Here is a 19,305-nt window from a genome sequence, read left to right as displayed (position 1 = left end):
TTAAGCATTCTCTTCAAACACGTCCCCTAGCATCTTCTCCAGCGCTTGTCCGTATTTGCGATATTCGTAACTCTTCTTCTGTTATCTTGCCACCGATTTCAAAGGGAACATTAAACTATAAAAACATTGAAAGACAGAGTTTAACAGACAAGTTCTGGACAAGGACACTGCAAGTTAATTTTATTCATGGGAAAGATGATAAGCAAGAGGTGTAAGAAGTTATTCCATCTATTCACTTCCTAGTGCTGAGACATGTCATAAAAATCTCAGAAACAAGGTGTACAGCTACTGCAGACCGAACGGCACAGTGAACTGGAGGAAACAAGAAACTCACATTACTATATGTCAATTCAGAAATTAAGTGAATCCTAAATAGAAGATTGTGATCTGACTTACTGCAGCAGTTTTAAGTTATTTCATACAGTCAGTGATGGCAGCTTTCATACACCCTTTCCTACTTGCATTTGAAGTTAAAAGTGACTGTAGTTTTAATTCATATTGCCTCCTGTGACAGAAATTGTGTTACCCAACCTACCCCTTTAACTTGTACGTGAGAAAGAAATAAAAATGCAAACCTCAATTTCAATACTGTTACTGCTGTCATCTGCCCCTGCTTCATCTGTATCCCAAAAGCCTTATGTGCCTCAACTATGTAGTTGTGCTGTGGGTTTTTTGGATCCTTTTGTTGCTGGAAAACAAGCAAAAGAATATCTATATATTCTTTCCATAATCAAACTAGTCTGTAGTGGGGAAACTAGAACCCATATTTAACACAGCTACAGCAAATTAGCTGAAGGCATCATGTGTGTGTGATAAGCAGGTCTTAAGTAATTGTACTACCACTGCTGCATCCACTTCCATAGGAATTCAATTTAAAGGTTCATTAAAGAACAAGCACCTTACAGTTAATTTTCAAAGAAGATGCCAACAAATTATCTGAAATAATGTTTTCTCTTCTGTTGTTCTTTTTTCCAGATTATTAATTCTTAGTGAATAAGATTAGGTATACATTCTCATAGCATGCATACAATGCTAATGGCTTGCTACAGAAGTTCTCTGGAGTAACTCCTTCCTCTTCCACAAAATAAATCTTCTAAAAGCTGCTCTAAACGCTGTAAAGAACATTGGGTTTAAGGACCTATAAAGGAAGACAATTTTGATAAAGTATTTTCCCAATATTTGGTTTGGGTTTTGGTTTTTGTTACCTGTGTTCTTTTATGTTCAGGGCTTCAAAAAAATAAACCGAGGCAGAGTAGTTTCTGCCCACAGGATGCTGCAAAGAATAATTCCCAGCAGAGTACCTCTGAGAAAAGTGATTATCTTCCTGAGGCAGGTGTCAAACCTGAAAACATAAGTTGCAAAAATAAACATACTTTATAATCTCTGTAATTGAATCTGGAACAGTGAAAATCTTCCCCCCAAATTGAATGACTTAACATTATTTCTAAATATAGATGTATAAAGCAAACAATTTTATATGCTAAAGGTAAACATATCCTACCCAAAAGGGATTATTGCTTAGGCGCAGCTCTCCACATCCCAAGCTGCAGGCGGGAGGCAGCAGGCAGGCAGCGCTGTTGGGCAGGGAATGGCAGCAGGGAGAAGCCATTGAGTACTAGTGAACCGGCAATTACTCAGTGACTAATTCCAAACAGCCCCCAGAGAGGCTCGTGTTCGGAAATGGGCCTTCCAGAAAGAAAACCAACAAAACCAAAACCCAGAACACTCACCAGGTCCTGTGTGTTTTTCTGGCATTCACCATAAGTCTCCTCTGGAGAGTCCAGGCAGGGGATCCTTGCACATCACAGGTCAGGCATAGGCACAACGGGGAAACACACCCCACCCTCTGCACCCCAGTGTGCAGGGACATGGGTGGGGGCTGCTGTGCCCCCTCCCACACTAGGCAAGAAGGGCTGTGCTCTGAATGGTCCCATCCAGGCTTCCATGGGAAAAAACACAGTTCACATCCAAGAGGATTGTGAAACATATAGAGTCAGGCAAAGGTTCCACCAGGTTATGGGCTCCCAGGGTGGGGGACACCCACAGCAGCACCCAAACCATGACACCAGACACCCCAAGCATCGCTTTGGCTGTCAGAAGATGCTCTGCACAGGGCTGCACTGGTGAAACCACCCCCCGCAAGGCAGCAGATGCTGTTATTCTCCTCTGGCGGTAAAAGGGAGAAAGATGCTTGTCCACTGCAGCTGCATTGCTGAGGAGCCAACCCGGGTTTCCCTGGGTACCCACGTTTTGAGGGCACCACATTTCCCCCTTCAACAGTAGCTGGGCACATACTAAGTGCCAGGAGCAGCTGCCACCAGCTCTGTCCCTCCTGCTCCCACTGACGCCCCAGGCGCAGGGTGATGGGCACCACCATGGACCTGGATTCTCAGCAGCAAAACAGCTTGCTCTGAGGCATTGTTAAGTTTATTGGCAAGCCAGCCCTATTGTGTTTTGCAACCTTTTCTCAGGATACAGTGAATCAGTCTTGCCAAGACCCGTAACAACCAAGGGCTGACTCCTTACTTAGCTTTCATATGAGCCTCACGACCCAGCCCGTCCCCAGCACAGACCCAGTTTATTCACATAACTACAAGGAAAACAACACTTAAACACCAAACAACAAAACAAAAGGCAAACCTCTCCCTCTTGCTATGCCAGGATGCTCAGGCTATGTGCAGGTTACAGAGCCCAGGCTCACCACAGCTGAGACCCAGTGGTTTCCTTTTGGCTCCCCCAGAACCCCCAAAACCACCAGGAGCAGCAGCACTTTCTGCCCTTTCTGAGCCCCATGCACAGCCCAGGAACACAACCTTACCTCAGTGGTTGAGGGGGCTCGCTGGAGGGCTCGGTGGTGAGAAGGCACCAGTTGAAAACGTGGGAGCAGCCCCTGCAGGGTGTGGGCTTTTATGGCTCCCAGTAGGAAATGAGGGTTACTGGGAACAGCTGCCAGTGTTACTGGGTCTCTCTGGCTCTCATCAGTGGGCTCAGCTGCTGCTATAGGGTCAGCTTGGGTTGTCATGGGCTCCGCCAGGATGAGTGGCAGCCACCCTATCTTGCTGCTTGGGTGTTTAGAGCCACCTCCTCTTCATAAAATGAAAAAAGCAAAATTTGTATTGTCTTTGAAGAGATGAGGCTCGAGCCTTCTCTGTCTTCACCATCCCTCCTGACATCACCAAATATTGCTCAAGGCAAAACCTGCATCTCCCAGAAACGTGAGGAGGAAAGAAGAAACAGAGCAAGACCCCTGTGCTGTGCATCATTCCACACCACAGCCTCCTTATTCACAGAATCAGAGAGTGGTTTGGGTTGGAAGGGACCTTAAAGCTCATCCAGCTCCAACCCCCTGCCACGGGCAGGGACATCTTCCACTAGAGCAGGTTGCTCCAAGCCCCTGTGTCCAACCTGGCCTTGAACACTGCCAGGGATAGGGCAGCCACAGCTTCTCTGGGCACCCTGTGCCAGCGCCTCAGCACCCTCACAGGGAAGAACTTCTTACTAATACATAATTTAAATCTATCCTCTTTCAGCTTAAATCCATTCATCAAAGGTAAAAACAACCATTGCACAGCAGACTCCTTAAATCACTAGATTTTAATAGCCATATAAATCCTTTGCATACAGCAATCTGTGGCATATGAGAAACCATACAGATACCAAACAACTTTTTCTGGCTTTTACCACATAAAACTATCAGCAATTTTATTTTTTTTTTTTTTTTAAATCAACTCCTGTAGTAGAAACAATAACCAAGCAATAACAGCAAACCTCTAATCTGCTAAAAGAACAACATTTCTTCTCTTAAAAAGAGCAGAGAAGCTGACGGGGAGTTTCAGATACCTGTACAGATCGGGTACCTCGGGGAGACGTCGAGAAGACGGCTGTCAGCACCGCAAGCCTGCGCACCCAGTCTGGGGGGCTCCAACAGCACCCAGTGTCAGCACCGAGGAGCGCTGGGGGTGATGCCACCTACTGATTTGCCTTTGAGAGGACCAGGACCAGCCCCTTCCCCCTGGTGAGGGTCCGCACCCGGGGAGGTGCAGGATCTGTCCCCTTGCAGGCTGCAAAGTGTGTCTTGTTTGCATCACCCATTTCCACCTATAATTCAGTCAGAGTTACAACCATGGAGAGGACGCACAAGCACACCGCACCTTTCCATGCCACCACTCAGTGTCTCGCAGGCGAGCTGTCCCCTTCCTCGCCACCCAGTGAGCTCAGGAGCCCACATCCCCTGCTCTATCCACACACACAGCCTGCTCCCAGCCCTCACGCCTGGTTTCGGTGACACTGGCATTCGCAGAATTCATGGAATTCATTAAGAAATTCGCTATTTACATCAACATGTTCAGCAGCGCGATGTGATAGAAGAGCTGAGACAAGAGTTTGCCCGAGTTTGCTGACTCGCACCCTGCCCACGGGCTTATTGCTGACTCAGGCTCGGGGGCTGAATCGCCTCAGGTGGTTTCCATCCCTCTGGTTCACATGCCACTGCCTGCATCCCAAGTTTTCACTCGCTATGTTCACCCTCAGGGGGAACCATCCCCTGGGCAAGGCGGGCTGTGCGTGGACGCCGTACCCTGGGCAATGTTAAGGCATTACATATACACAGGAGCTGTTCAGGGATTTAAAAAACCCACTCAAAGTGTAAACATTTTGCACATACAGTCATTGGACTCCCACGCATGAAGTTTTCTGTTGTTTTCTGCATAAATCACGAGTTAAGGAGCTACACAAAGAGCACTCGAGCAGACGCCTGGAGCACTGGGGTTCTCTTACAGCACTGCAGCATGCAACGTGACGGACTCTAAGTAGTAGAAATATTGTAGGTTTCGGTCCAGGACTCTTTCTCCTTCCTACACTTATATAGTTTAGGTAAAAGTCATTAACAGCTACGTGCTGGTAACTTGGGTAAGATGGGCCGCTGCGTAAGGAGCTTCAGCACACGGCATGGCTAGCGCTTGGTGATTTCAGCTCATTTCTACTTTATCTCTAAGTAGAAAAGGGAGAGATTCTGCTTCCATTCCTGTATCTATGGAGGTTGCTCAATGACCCCTAGGTCGCTGTGCCAGCGGTGCTATAGGTTTAGGTATCAGTGATTCTGTTTCTGCCTTCCTCAGGGACTTTGGCACATTCAACCCGATGCATACAAGATCCCTGAGAACTTATCAAAGCTGCAGTACTTTACAATTTAAAAGACCCAGCGTGGGTGCTTGGCTCTCCGCCACGCTCATGCCTGCTTCTTGTTGTTGTCCGTGTTGTGCAGCAGCGCCAGGAACTCCAGGATAAGGTTGGCCGTCTTGCGGGGCCGCTCCACCACCACGGAGTGCCCGCAGTTCTCCAGGATGTACACGTGGCAGTCTGGGATAGCACTCGATAAAACATTGGCACCAGAAACATCCAGGACCTGGATGACAAGGGAAAATATAGTCAGTCCCACAGGCAGAGCTGGGTTTTGCTGGACACCACAGAAACCCCATCAGAACTGTCTTTGCAAGCTCAAGTGAGATGCTGAGCAGGGATGTGGACACAGTCCTTGTGATGCCAGCCCCATCCCATGGTACCCATGCGTGGGGACAGGGCAGGGAGGCTGTGTGGTGCCGGTCTCCTCATGCAGCTGGGAACTCTCAGATGCTTTTTGTCTGCCAGCTCAGTGCAAAAGGGTGATGGCAAGCAAATGCTCGCACCTTTGTACTTTCGGAGCCCTTTACATGGGCGACAGGGACACACATGTACCAGCTTCCCATGCACATGCCATGCTGTGCCCCCATGGGTGGACAGGGGCAGACATGGAGACATGGTGCTGTGAGGAAAGAGGAGGGGGCTGCATACCTGGTCCTGCCTTCCCCAGATGACCTGCGTTGGCACTTTGATCTTGCTCATGTTCTCATGCAGAGAGTGCCTGGACTTTTCATTTGCGATTTCTAAAAACACTAGAGGGGACAAGAGGACAATCAGTCCGACCAAGGGCATGCTCTGCCTTTCCTTCCCACAGGGACCCTGTGGGTCAGCCTTGACAGTGTCCCCTAACTGGGAAACCCAGGCAGGGGTGATGGGCAGAGCCCCAGTGGGCTGCCCTTGCATGGCCACCAAGCCCCACTGTGGAAAGACCCTCTCCCAAGCCCATCTCCTTGTAGGTATTAGCACTGATTTACCCAGCTGGAAGGGTGCGGGTGAAGCCCACGGGGGTGGCAGTGCACTGCTACCAGCGACCAAGGTGCATCCCCAAATCTGCTAATGATGTTGCGCCCTCTCACCCTCAGCAAGGCAGCAGGAGGTGCTGGGGCTGGGTGGCATGCAGGGGACAGCCTGTCCCCACACCCCGGGGTCTGTCCGGAAAGCCTATGGAGGGGCTGCTGCCACGCACTTACGTTTCCGATAGAAGTCATTGTGTGGGATGCGAACATCGACGAGGCCCTGGAGGATCTACGGGAGAGCAGACGAGAGCTGCTGGGGGGGGAACCGTGCCCTGTCCGGGGCTGAGTGTGCCCAAGAGCATGGCAGGCAGCCAGGACTGTTCTCCCACTGCCCCAACATGCCCTGCACAGCCTGGCCCCAGCACAAGCATCTTCCTAATCACATCTGGCTCTCACAACCATGCTTAAGTAACACATACTTCAGCAACAAGCATTTTTGTCTTTTACGACGCATACCCCAGTTTCTCCCCCAGGCCAGCTATCCACAGCCAGCAGGACACCTCAGCCATGACTGTGCTTTTCTTGCTTCTCTTATTCTTTTGCCAAAAGGGCGTTCCCTTACATTTTTTTCATACTCTCCAATCTACTCATCCCAGACTTCCTAAGGAAAACCAACTTAATAGCCAGCTCCTCGCCAAGTTCCTCTTCCCTGACAATAGGGGAATAACATTTCCATTGCTTTTGCTTAAAAAGCCGCAAACAATCCCCCTCCAGCCAGAAAACAGCTGCTTTAGTTATTTAATGCTTCCTGCCAGCCATATTTTCTTAAAAACCCCTTTGACATCCCAGCTCACTGCCAAAGACCTCAGGGGAGGAGGAATTTCAGCGGGTGCTGCCAGAGTGAGTGGGAAAAGTGAGTTTGAAGGGAAAGTGATGGAAGTGGTGCCAGGGGTGTCCTGCCTGGGTGACGGGAGAATGGCAGAGTTGGCTCCACTCCTGACACCACCTCACCTCCCACCGTGCAGGCTTCAGGAGAAGCAAACCCCCTCTGCACCTCCGAGCCCCTCTTTCCCAGCTGCTGCAGCCAGCCTGGGCTCCTCACCTGCTGCGGCACCTTGAAGCGAACATAGGAGCAAAGCTTCAGCATATCTGCCATCTCCTCGGGTGTCGAGGGAATTAAAGGGATCCTGTCGATGCGTTCAGACTCCTTCAGCTCCCGGAGCTGCTTTATGAACTTGCTGTCGGTGACACTTGGCAGACCTGGGTTGAAGGAGAAAAGGGACGTGAGCTAAAACCCAGGTGAGACCCCCAACAGCTCCAGTGGCGGAGCTGTACCGACCTCCCCCATCCCTGTCTCTGGCCTGCTGCCTGTCACTCATTAAAAAACACATAAAAATTAAGAAGAGGGGAAGAAAAACAACCTGTACATAGAGCACCTCAATATGCACCCAGGGATACCCCAGCCTCCCTCCTGCTCCAGGGCTCCAGAGCTTAACACCACCAAGACCCTCAACACAACACGAGGTGTATTCCCTGTAGACATTCATGAATTCTTTGGCAAAATTTATAGCACTTATTTTTATGTGGCCAGCACATGCAAATAGTAGCGCCCATACCCAGCCTGCCACAGTGAAGGGTTGGACAGAAAATTTCAGATGCCCCTTCTGCATGCACCATTGTGGGGAAAATCCCCCAGCAGCTTAACCCCAAACCTCTCTGCAGCCCTCACACAGAGCTTTCACATCCAGAAAGACCCAGGGAGGCAGCCAACCCCTCTCCAGAGAGGAGCAGGAACCTTGCCACCCCCAGAGCCTGGTAGCTAGGTAACGTTCACTGTGCTTCATTACTTGTGTCTTATCTGGAGCCGCTTTCCTTGTGTGGGAGGGGGAAGGAGCTGCCATGACAACCAGGATGCAGCAAAGCCCTTCCCGGCAGAGAAGCTCCCCATGCCTCCTGCAGCATGTCATGCCCAGGCTCTCACGAGCCCCTGGCCAAGGGGATGGTGGGGATGGAGAGGTGCTACATGGACACAGGGACACCCTGCTGACCCACATCTAGCCCCCGAGCACTTTTCCCACTCAGAGCACCCAAATAAGGGAGGACAGAGCTCTCCAGTTCCTGAAGCCCCTGGCCTCCAGCACACCAGGGCTTCCAAGAGGCCAGACTGGGGAGGCTTTTCCCACTGCTGCCCAGGTTCCCCCTCTAGAACCGAGAGGCTTCAGACATGCCATTTAATGTCTGGCATCAAAGGGAAAAGGCATTTTTCCCCAGAGCAGGACTTGTGCCAATTGCCCTAGTCTCAGCTCTAGTCTCATGAACGCACAGTGGGGCAAACTCCAAAGTCCTGGAGAAGAGCAGTCAGGACAAGGCTGTGATTTCCTCACTGCCCTGCCAGACATTTTCAGACTGTAAATACAGATTATTTCAAAAGCCTAAAAGCCTCATGTGCCGCCAGCACTGCTCTGGACTTTCGCACCAGCTCCTCCAGCACTGCTCTGTACTTTCACACCAGCTCCTCCAGCACTGCTCTGGACTTTCACACCAGCTCCTGCTTGCCCTCTGCCCATCTCGCCTTCCCTGCATTGCTCACCTGCAGGACAGATGAGGGTCAGGCTGCAAATGTCCTCTGGGTACTGAGCAGCATAGACACCGGCAACATTTCCCCCCATGGACGTTCCAACCAGATGAAAGGGCCTTCTGTTCAGATTGATGCATTCCACAAACTGTCAGGGGAGCAGAAGGTGCATTGTTAGGGGAGAGCAAGCAACAGCATGGGGTCATTAGAGAAACTCAACTCAAAAGTCTGAGGCTGGTGGCTCTGGCTGCCTGGAAGGGAGGGAGCGGGGCTGCACGAGGCAGCATCCCTCACCCCTCAAGTCTCTGCATCCATCTGCAGAGGCGATGCAATGCTGAGGCCTTACCTGGTGTATTCTTTTAGCTTGTCCATTAATGGAGTAGTCATCCAAGGCCGAGCGGGTTGTGCCCTCATGCCCGGGCATGTCAACACACACCAAGTGCAGGTTCTTCGGCAGGAACTGCAGAAACAAACCAGGGGTGGTTATGCTACAGGAAAACTGCTGCGAAGCCCAGGGATGGGAACTGGTGGGAGCAGGGGGTCGCTCTCCTCCTAGCAGCCCCTGGTTACTCATCCACCAGAGTAAGTCAGTTCATGTACCAAGGACGACATGATGAGAAACCACAGCCAAGACCTGCTTCCCCTGGAAGGGGGAGGCAGGCACATTCTGCTCTTCCCCTGCAGCTCTGCATATCATAGGGATGAAAGGGATCCAACAAGCAATGAGCACAGATATAAGAAGGGTGTTTCTAGCATGTTACAGTGATCACCACATCTCATGCACACAACCATTGCGTCCCCACCTCCCCCAAGCCCAGGACCATCAACTTTCACTAAGTAGCAACATGGTAGAAATGGAGTCCCACCTTGACTATGGACAGCCACATGTCTTTATGGGCTGAGAACCCATGTAGCATCAGGATGGACGGTCGGTATCCAGGTCTCCCTCTATAGGAATAACAAAACTGATAGTCATCGTAGTTCGCATATCTAACCTGCATACCCAAGGCTCGGCGCCAGTACCTGGAAACAAGGAGAAAACAATACCAGTAAGCGAGGCAAGACCAGGACCCAGCAGCAATATAAACCAGGTGACAAGTTCAAACTTAGCCTCAGACTTGCTAGTTTGCTAAAGCCAGTTAGGTTGTGCTCATGCCATGGGACTGTCTGCCACTAACTTGGACTAATGCTGAGCGTCTGGTCCCTGGATTACATGTGTCCCTTACAGGTGTAGTACCGGCAGCTGGCTACTCATGGCTGCACTGCAGATGGATTGTGGAGACACTCTTGTTTGTTTAAAACTTCAAAAAAAGACCCTAAGCAGTGGATTTGGCAGTGATTTGGCACTGATTTGGCAGTGGAAATGGGCCAAAATAACAACCCTAAAACTGAAAATGCCCAAAGGTTGGTATGAGGAGAGGGGCAGCGTGAAGGATGGGCAGGCCAAGGGAGGCACTTGTTCTGGGTGGGTAAGGTGGATCTGTCACAGGTTTATTTGGACATAGACATGCATCAATGGGAGAATACCACCCCACAGACAAGCACATTGAACCCCAGCCAAAGCAGCTGTGTTACCCAGGAGCAACACAGAGACCAAGTTCCCATACACCAACTAGACAATCTTTAAAAATGTATTCATATACACACAAAAGACCAGAGGGACCATCCATACACAGGGTCAAACACCACAGAAGGTACTGGGTTAGCCCCAGGGAAGCTCAGGTTGTTCCTCTGAAAGCAGAGGCAAATGGCTCCAGCAGCGTGCACTTGCAGCCTGCTTGAAGAGGATGCAGTGAAACTGCTGCCCAGAGGGGACCTGGACAGAGATTACCGGTGACACTTTGGACACATGATGTGTATGTGCAGTCCAAGACAGAGGAACAGGCTCATTTCCCCTGCATTTCCCCTGTGCTTGGATGTAATCCTTCTCAGGACAACTGCTGGGCCACTCTTAATGGCCAAGATACCGGCAAATACTTTTATATGTGATATCAGAATTTATTTGAGACACAAGAGCAAGGTCACCAATGCTGCTGGGCTGTTCTAGCTCTCTGCCCACTCAAAGCTTACGCATAGTGCAATCCTCTTTTAGCATAATCTCTTTTTAGATGGAGTTAGTGGGACTTAAGCGGCATCTCAGCTCTGTGCTGGTCCTACAAGGAGAGGTGAATTTCTCCCTAATAAGTGTCTTAAGAGTCCTCGCCTCAAAGGCACCGGTGTAAACTGCCGATGGACAGGATGATAACATTTTTAGCAACTGATCCTGATGGATCAATTCAGCAGAAGGCAAAATAATCTGTGCAAAGCTGAACTGATCCCTCGCAAGGTGTTAACGCGCTTAGCGGCAGCAGCTCAACTGATTAACCCCTGCCAGCAGCGCAGACAGGCTCGGGGCCGGGGTCAGCCTGGACGTCATGCCCGGCACAGAGGCGCATTAGTAGCAGGAGAGGGAGCGAGGCCACCAGCGATAGAGCCCAGCATGACCCTTGCCTGAGCCGGTTTAGGACATGCAGAGCAGCGGCAAGGAGGAGAAGAGGAGCAGCGAGTGGTGGGAGAAGGGAGAAGTGTCCCCAAGGACCTCCCAGGGACCTCCCAGGAGCGACGCCAAAAAGCTGGAGCTGCACAGGCCTGAAAGCCATAAGCAGCATGGCATGCTGCCTGCCCTCTCTCCTGCCTCTGCCGATGGGGAAACACAACAACTTTGCCCCCACAAAGGTGACTCAGAAAGAAGCAAATAGGAAAAGAAGAGTGCAGGGCAAGCCCACTCTTCTCACCTGCTGGCCCTAAGAAAAGAGATGCCCAGAGCATTGCAGTTACTCCTGCAAGAAGCCAATCCTTCCAGAAATGCTGGAAGAGAGAGAGATGAGGGAACTTACCCCTCAAAAGAAAACATCCCTGCTGATCTCCGCTCACACGCTTCCGCCCTCAGCCGAACACAGACCAACCTACCCACAGTGCATTTTCACTCAGCCCCTAATTAACCACCCTGAAGAACAAGGTAACAGGGTCTTCATCACCCCCCTTTCAACCCACCTCCTCAAAACTCCCAGCATCAGCCCCTTGCACTTCCTTTCCCCTGTCCTGCCACCCCTGCCCGTGACCCTCAAAAGGCTTTGCCCCGACCACACTGGCTCTGCTCTGGTGCAGTAGCATTTCTCCAGCAATCCTCCTCTGAACCTGAGCCCATCAGCATCCTCCCTGGCTTCCACTGGCTGCTCATATGTCCAAAGGGAAAGAAAAACACCCTTTGATAAACCCAGTACCGCCTAGACCTGCCCTGGGCAGTGTCCCCTGGCAGAAGCCTGTCACGCTGCCTGCTCTCATTTGGACAGCAACGTTTGGCCTCCCCATGCAACATACAACGGGAAGAAATTCTCCCCTGTGTCAATCCAGTTGCTGGGTTTTCATCCCATCCTCCCTCCTCTCTCAAGCCTCCAGATGCTGTGATTAAACGGTTGCTAATAAATGTGCTGTTAGAAACAGGCTTCATCACGCTGCTGCATGAGTGCCGGGGTGGGCTAACATCCTCCTCTCACGGGAGGTCACTTTGATTTAGAAACGCCCCGTGAGCAAAACTGCAGGAGCCACCATCTGCCAGCAGCACGTGAGCGCAGCCTGCCGTGCTGCCTGCTGCTGCCTGCGCTGGGCGATGAGACGCTGCCCCAGCTTCTAAAGGGAGCGTTATTCCAGCTTTCCCCTGCAAAAAACCCGGACAGGAAAGCCGCCAGCATGCTTATCACTGATTTACAGGGACAGAGGAGGATGGAAGGATGAAGGATGTAGTGCCTGCCTCCTGGTATCAGAAAGGATGAGATGCATGGGGTAAGGAAAAGCATCACTCTGTCTTTTCTGCTGCTCCAGCCCAGAAGAAAGGGAGAAAATGAGAAAAACCTTATCTGTAACTACTAGCAAGGGAAAAGCCCCTGCCAGCCAAGCAGGCTGTTAACCAGGAGGCAGCAGGTAAGCCCACGGAGCCACGGCAGAGCCAAAGACACCCTTGCCGATGGCTGCACTGATGAGGTGGGAGGTCGCCAGCCCGCCGGGGCTGCCAGGCTGGGGGCAGGCAGCAGCAGCGATGCTTCTCCCACCCGCAGCCCTCTCCTTGGGGAAAACAACCCAGAAAAGCTCAGAGACATCCTGTGAGCTGGCGCTGCAGCAGCTGCCTGCTCAGGAGCCCCGCTGCAGGACAGCAAGATGCCAGCAGCCCAGCTGAGCCTGCCCTGGCAGTCATTAGCCTCAGCAGCAAAAATGCAACGAGAAAATGCCATTTCCTTCTCCCAGAGGTGCTCAAAGCTCCACACAGCCAGTGTGCCCCTGGAAAACCCCACCTCACCCCCCTCAGTCACCATCACAGGCAGGAACACCCTGCTCTGTCCACACTGCCTCGCTGCCCACGGGCTCTCTGCAATAAGCCCCATGCGCCTGCGTGCGTGTGGGGACCGGCTGGGGAACAGCAGTAATTCCACCCCCGGGCTGAAATGAGAGCAGCCAGGCTGAGAACTCACCAGTAGTAGATGCGGATAAGTGCTGAGGGCCAGAGAAGGAATGAGGCCACAAAGGCCAGGATGGGGATGGCCAGGGTGCCACCGGCGATGACAAACATGTTCAGCACATCCAGGTCCATGCTGCTTTTCACTGCCCAGCCTCACCTGCCTGCATTTAGGGAAGGATTAGACATTAAAACACCAGAAATGATGACAAGTCAATGCTAAATGTAGCAAACCCGCTCTGTTCCCAGGGGGAGAGGAAAGGAACTCTGTGAGAGGCAAAGGATACCAGTCAGGAGTGCAGAAAAGTCTTTCAGTTTTAATAACTCAATTATTTCTTCTGGCTCCTCGATGGATCTAATATTGCAATGTTAACCTCTCAGGAGAGCACATCTCAAACAGGCAATGAGCCTCCTAACAGGCACAGCCCACATCTGGGACAACAGGGCACAACACAGCCCTTGGAGCACTTTACAGACGCAGGCAGCACAACGCCCCAGGGGTGCAGGCAACCTTTCCCCCCATGGGTGCAGGCAGGGCTGCGTAATGCAGGCTCTACATCTCTTTTCCGAGGCAGGCGTTCACCTCCAGCTCCCCTCCCCCTGCCCAGTCCCAAATCCCCAGCACACAACCACTGACCTAGAATTGATGGCTTGAGCCCGGCTCTCATTACCACTCCGCACAGGCACAAACTAATCAAGGGAGCAGAGCCTATTAATGGGCTCGGGGGCTGAAGGAAACAACCTGGCAGGGTGCTCCTTGGCCACCAGCCCTTATCTGAGACAAACTCATCCCCACCCCCACATCCTCGCTCCTGCCCCACGGATGTTTTGCACTTGTCAATTGCTGGCTTCCACCCTGGCTCCCGAGCATCCTTCAGACAAATCTCAGGGGGGACAGGCAGAGGACACAGGGTAGAAGGGCGAGCTCTTCATGCAACGCCATGCTTGTCCCTGAACTCTCCCCACCACAAGCAGCTGGGAGATATTATTCTCATTAAGAGATTAAACCCTGTCGCGCACACATCTCCTCTAATTCCCCTTGCTAACCAACTTATGCCTTGCCCTTTCCTCGGCACTAGCTCTTCTGACACGCATTTATAAAACGAAACCTCCTCAATGCCTGGTCTCCCACCAGCCATCACCCCCCATCACCACCACCACATTTTTCCATGCCAGGACAGGCAGATTTATTTCTGCTTCCTGCAAGACTCACGGCAGTATGTGGTATGTTGTATGTTATGCCGTGAAACAGGAAGAGAATCACTGCAGTCACATCCTCTCTCCCTCCAACGCCATCACAAACCCCCACCTTACCCATGACTAATTAAAACAGTTAACAGAACCTCTGAAGCAGCAGCCAGGTTTGCCATCGTTCCCCAGGGAAAATAGGAATAACTGAAATCTGAGGAATAGTGTAAATATTTCCACCAGGCACCTCCTTTTCAAAGCTAAACCTCATTTCCTTCTTCAAGCCCCAACAACACGCCATTATTCGTTTAATTAACATTTTGTCGAATGATATTTGATCTCTGCATGGCTTGTTCATAGATAAACACTTTGTGCAACAGATAAACTGCGTATGTGACAGCAGGGGGCACGGGAGCCCACCTGAGAGCACTTGCTGCCTTTCACTGTGTCACTAAAACTGGGAAGAAAGTAAGCACAGAAAATCGCCGTCATTCCCATCGGCAACCCATAACAAGAGAAGGCTGCAGCTAGGGAAAAGCGTGGGGCTGCAGGAGCCCCTGTGCTTCCCAGCGCGGGGTCACCGCCTCCACCGCTCTTGGAAAGCAAAACAAGGAAAAAGCCTTTAAAAAGCCCAGCTTACTTTGCAGAGATCCCCTCCTCCTCTCGGCACAGGTCCCGCTCACTGTGGGTAGCGGCAGTGTCTGAAAACACTGTCGGAAGAGGAAAAAAAAAGGTTAAAATCACACTTCTGCTTTTCCTTTCAGGCTCAGTAGCTGGATGACACGGAGAGTTTGAGGACAGCGAGTTTGGGGTATTTAAGCCACTGGCTTCCCTCCAAGATGCCTCATCTTCACCTTGTGACCAACCTTTCCCCGGTTTATGTAAATATGGTCTTTTGTATAGTAAAGCCCAAACCGGGCACTTGTTCCAAGCAGGAACAAAGTGCAAGCTGCCATCCGAGATGAGTCGAAAGCCAGCGTGGTGCAGTGGGGAGAGCCAGTGCCAGCAGCCCCCGCCGCGGCAAAGCTGCACAGCCCCCAGGGGAACGGGGCTCATGGCTGCGCTTCAGGTGATTACAGCTATTAGAACAAAGCCAGCTAAGCTGCTTCCTATCTCCTTCCTCTTCGTCTTAAATGTAATTTTCCAGGTGCTTTCAGTGCCTCCCCTCCCCGAGCCTTCCCTGTGCGAGTCGGGCTAAAGCGTAGCGCAGCCGCAGGAAATTAGGGAGAGGCAGGAAAACACCGGCCTGAACTCACCATCTGCTTTTGGCCACGGAAATTCACGCTGGAGGCTCAGCGGGAGCACCAGAGCCCCTGCGCACGAGTGCTCGGGGCTGCTTTGAAGCAGAAACCCCCCTATAGATCCCCCTTGCCACAGCTGCGGGGCCAGGAGCACCCCGCGGGGCTCCCATCCCCGCTGTGCTGGAGGTTTCAGCAGGGCCATGGCAGCCGCCACTCACCACGTGAGCCCCGGCACCCAATGCCGGGCACGCGCACCCAGCCAGCCCCGCTCGGGGCCCCTGCTGGCTGTGGGTGCCCAGGGAGCCCCATGGTGTGGCCAAGCCCCTTCCTGCATGGGAGAGCATCACCACTGATCTCTATGGCGATCAAGGCGCTGGGAAGGAGAACGCTGGCAGGCCCAACTCCATGGTCAGGGGCTGCCACCGTCACCCTGATGCTCAGCACCCCCAGCTCTGTAAAGCCACCCCTGCACCCAGCAGCCCTATGGGGACACCAGCTCCACAAAGCCATGCGGTGCCAACCCCTGCGATGGTGCTTTGCACAGGGGTTGATCACCCTCCCTGCTGCACTGGATACCAGGCACAGGAGTGGGCAACACTGCCCAGGCACGGTCCTTTGCTACCAGCTAGAGAGACATCATGGGTTTAAGAATAAAAGTGAGCCCGTGGTAAGAACTGTACGTCTTCGGATTACAGCTCATCCATCACTTTGAGGTGCCTTGTGACCAAGAGTCACAGCAAATGGCCCCAAGCATTGCTACTGTTTCTTGGAAGGATCTCCGAGTACCTCATAAATTAACTCACAAACATCAGTTAGGCAAGAGTGATAATTGCTGTGATCCCTGTGGCGATAAGGCCAAGCAGGATGAGCACCTGGCAGGGCAGATACCAAACCAGGAGCAGCATTCTCATGCCAGCATCTGAGCCACAGCCCCTGCGTCCCACCTGATGAAGGAGCACCCAAACAAGCCACCCCAGGTAACAGGATGGATCCAGGACAGGCACAAACAGGAGGCTTTGGTGTCTGACATGGGGCCCCCAGAAACCCCAACTCACACCGCTGTGTAAGAAAGACCCAAAACCTGCAACTGAGCCATTTCCCTTGGAATCCGCTTCCCCTTTGGCATCCTCAGCAGCCAGAAAAATAATACTGACCATAAACAACAACATGCCTAATATTACAGTTCCTCAGCAGCATGATGTTTTAGATGAGAGTCACAGTGAAGTTATAATTTAAGATCTATTAATATTCAAAAGATCTCTGTCCATCAGCCAGCCAGCTCTCAATCTTAATCCAGCCTCCAGAGGGCTGGGAGTAGGAAACATGCCCTATCACCTTCATTTATTTATAGATGGCAGAAATGAGATCATTATTTCTGCAGCGCTGTTTCACAAGACGCGCATCTCTAACCTGTGTGTATCTGTGCAATACGGCTCTTAAATGTGAGCTGGGCTGGTCCCCATGCCTGCTGCTGCACCCCAAGCTCAGAACATGCCGTGACAAGCCGTCCGTGTCACTGCCAGCCAGCCTGGGGACAAGACGACTGAGAAGCACAACCGGAGCAGGCTGTGCTGCCAGCCAGCTGCCGGGTTACAAACTCACCCCGTGCCCGTCCTGCTTCCGGACCCTGTCACCATCCCCATCCTGCCGCACACGCACACAGCAGAGGATGCACGGCACAGCTCGTGTCACGAGTGCGCCCGGACTCAGCCCTCTCCGGGGCGGAGGGATGGGGTAAGGGTACTGGGGACCACCTTCAGGTCCCCTCTCCCAGCACACAGCATCCCCTCTGCCCCAAAGTATCCTCCTCCAACAAAATGATGGCATCCTCCAAAGAGCAGCAGCCGAGATGCAGCACCGCTCTCCCGCCCTTCATGCCTCATTTCCTGATTATTGGGGGAGCAGAAATTTTAATGAAAATTAATTAAATCTTTAAAAATATGTATATTTTAAATTATTTCTTGTATTTTGGCTTCCCTCCTGACCTACCCGCTCTCCCTCCCCTCCCCCAGTGATGCCAGGGTTGGGACAGGGAGGGGGGGGCCCGGAGGGCGTCCCGGCATCCTCCCCCCGGTCCCCTCCGGTCTTAGCATCGCTACCGTCAGCCCCCCACCCCCCTCCCCGCCTCTCACCGTGCCGATCCGAGCCGGGCCGCGCCGCAATGGCAGCGCGGAGCGGCGAAACGCGGCGGCTCCGCTGCGCCCTCCCTCCGTCCCTCCGTGCCGGTGCGGCTCCGCGGGGGCGCAGCGCAGCGCGGCGAGGCGGGGATGTGGCGCGGCTGCTGGGGGGGTGCGAGGGGGGATGTGGAGGGAATACAACGGGGTGCAAGGGGGTGAAACAGGGGTGTGGGGGGGGGGATGCAATGGGGCTGCAGTGAGGGGACTAGGGAGGACGTAATGTGGCTTCCAGGAGGAAATAAGCCGGGGTATAAGAAGGGTGGAAGGGGGGATGCAGTGGAGCTGTAATGGGAGATGTGATGGGAGTTCAATGGGGGTGCAAGGTGGGGATGCAATAGGATCGCAGTGGGGGGCCAAGAGGGAGAGAAGGGTGGGAGGGCATAATGGGGCTTCTGTGAGCATACGATGGGGTACACCAGAGGGCTAGAAGGAGAGATGCAATAGGATGCAAGGTGGGGATATGTTGCAAGGCTACAATGGGGAAACGTAATGGGACTTCAGTGGAGGTGCAACGGGGGATGCAATAGAGCTGCAATAGGGATAATGTGGCTTCCATGGGGGTACAACAGGAAGGGGGGCTGCAATGAGGTGCAAGGGGGGATACAGTGGAGCAGCAACAGGGAGATGTGATGGGACTTTAGTGGGGGTGGAAGGGAGGGTGCAATTGGGCTGCAGCAGGGGCACAAGGGAGATGTAACAGGGGTGTAACTGTGGGACATAATAGGGTTTCCAAGTAGGGTTGCAATAGGGTTGCAAGTGGCACTTGCAATGGGTTGTACAAGGGGGATGCAACAGGAGGGTGTGGGAGTGCAAAAAGCCTGCAAGAGGGCTTCAATGGAGTGCAAAGGGAGCATGAAGGGGGTACAACAGAATGGGAGGGGGCTGCAATGAGGCTGCAACATGGGTACAAGGGGGATACAACAGGGGTGCAAGAGGAAATGCAAGGCAGCCGTATAGGGATGCAGTGGGATGCTTAGGGGATGCACTATCACTCCAACTGGGGTTGCAAGAGGCAATGCAACATGGCTGCAACAGGGATGCAGTGCAGCAGTCCAAGAGGCGATGCAACAGGGAGTGCCAGGGGAGACATGGCAGGGGTACAGGGGCATACAGTGGGGAATGCAATGCAGCTGAAAAAAGGATACAGCAGGGATGTAAGAAGGTATGCAAAGGAAACACAGCAGGGATACAAGGAGGATGCAATGAGGCTATGGAAGTTGTACAATGGGGTTGCCATGGGGATGCAACAGGAATAAAAAAGGGAATGTGGTATGGCTGCAAAGGGTTACAACAAGGAGATGCAAGGGTGGATACAACAGGGGTTACGAGGATGTAAAGGGGATGTGGTACAACTTGCAACAGAGATACAAAGGGGAATGCAGCTCTACACCCCACACAGAGAGTGCATAGCCCCCTTGCAGGAGGCCTGTGAGCAAGCCTGAGGGACAGGGCACATTTCCCCTTCCCCAGGTCCTGGCACAGGGCTGCAATCAGGGAGCAC

At 52.5% G+C, this 19,305-nt stretch overlaps 2 protein-coding genes across 9 annotated transcripts; both read right to left on the bottom strand.

Moving 5' to 3' along the window:
- Positions 1-2,377, bottom strand: GHRL (ghrelin and obestatin prepropeptide). The gene is given in 5 exon segments (XM_030502222.1): positions 1-72; positions 74-115; positions 576-711; positions 1,244-1,342; positions 2,244-2,377. Coding segments are annotated over 5 exon segments (483 nt in total).
- Positions 2,378-3,576: 1,199 nt separating this feature from the next.
- Positions 3,577-17,873, bottom strand: ABHD6 (abhydrolase domain containing 6, acylglycerol lipase). Of its 8 annotated transcripts, none has more exons than XM_030501676.1 (10): positions 17,760-17,873; positions 15,027-15,096; positions 13,215-13,362; positions 9,576-9,732; positions 9,056-9,169; positions 8,725-8,857; positions 7,237-7,394; positions 6,369-6,423; positions 5,830-5,930; positions 3,577-5,404 (listed from the first exon to the last, which is right to left on the bottom strand). In XM_030501676.1, the coding sequence occupies exons 3-10, from the start codon at positions 13,331-13,333 to the stop codon at positions 5,228-5,230; spliced, it is 1,014 nt and encodes a 337-aa protein (XP_030357536.1). In that variant the 5' UTR covers positions 13,334-13,362; positions 15,027-15,096; positions 17,760-17,873; the 3' UTR covers positions 3,577-5,227. The 8 variants fall into 8 exon arrangements, with proteins under 8 accessions (XP_030357536.1, XP_030357541.1, XP_030357535.1 ...); XM_030501681.1 differs by having other exon boundaries at positions 15,027-15,087; positions 17,760-17,777; XM_030501675.1 differs by lacking the exon at positions 17,760-17,873 and adding an exon at positions 17,230-17,534 and having other exon boundaries at positions 9,576-9,657; positions 13,359-13,362.
- Positions 17,874-19,305: the final 1,432 nt, after the last annotated feature.

This window comes from Strigops habroptila, chromosome 11 (genome assembly GCF_004027225.2).
Source record: "Strigops habroptila isolate Jane chromosome 11, bStrHab1.2.pri, whole genome shotgun sequence".
Lineage (NCBI taxonomy): Eukaryota > Metazoa > Chordata > Aves > Psittaciformes > Psittacidae > Strigops > Strigops habroptila.
This window is presented reverse-complemented; position numbering and strand designations above follow the sequence as displayed.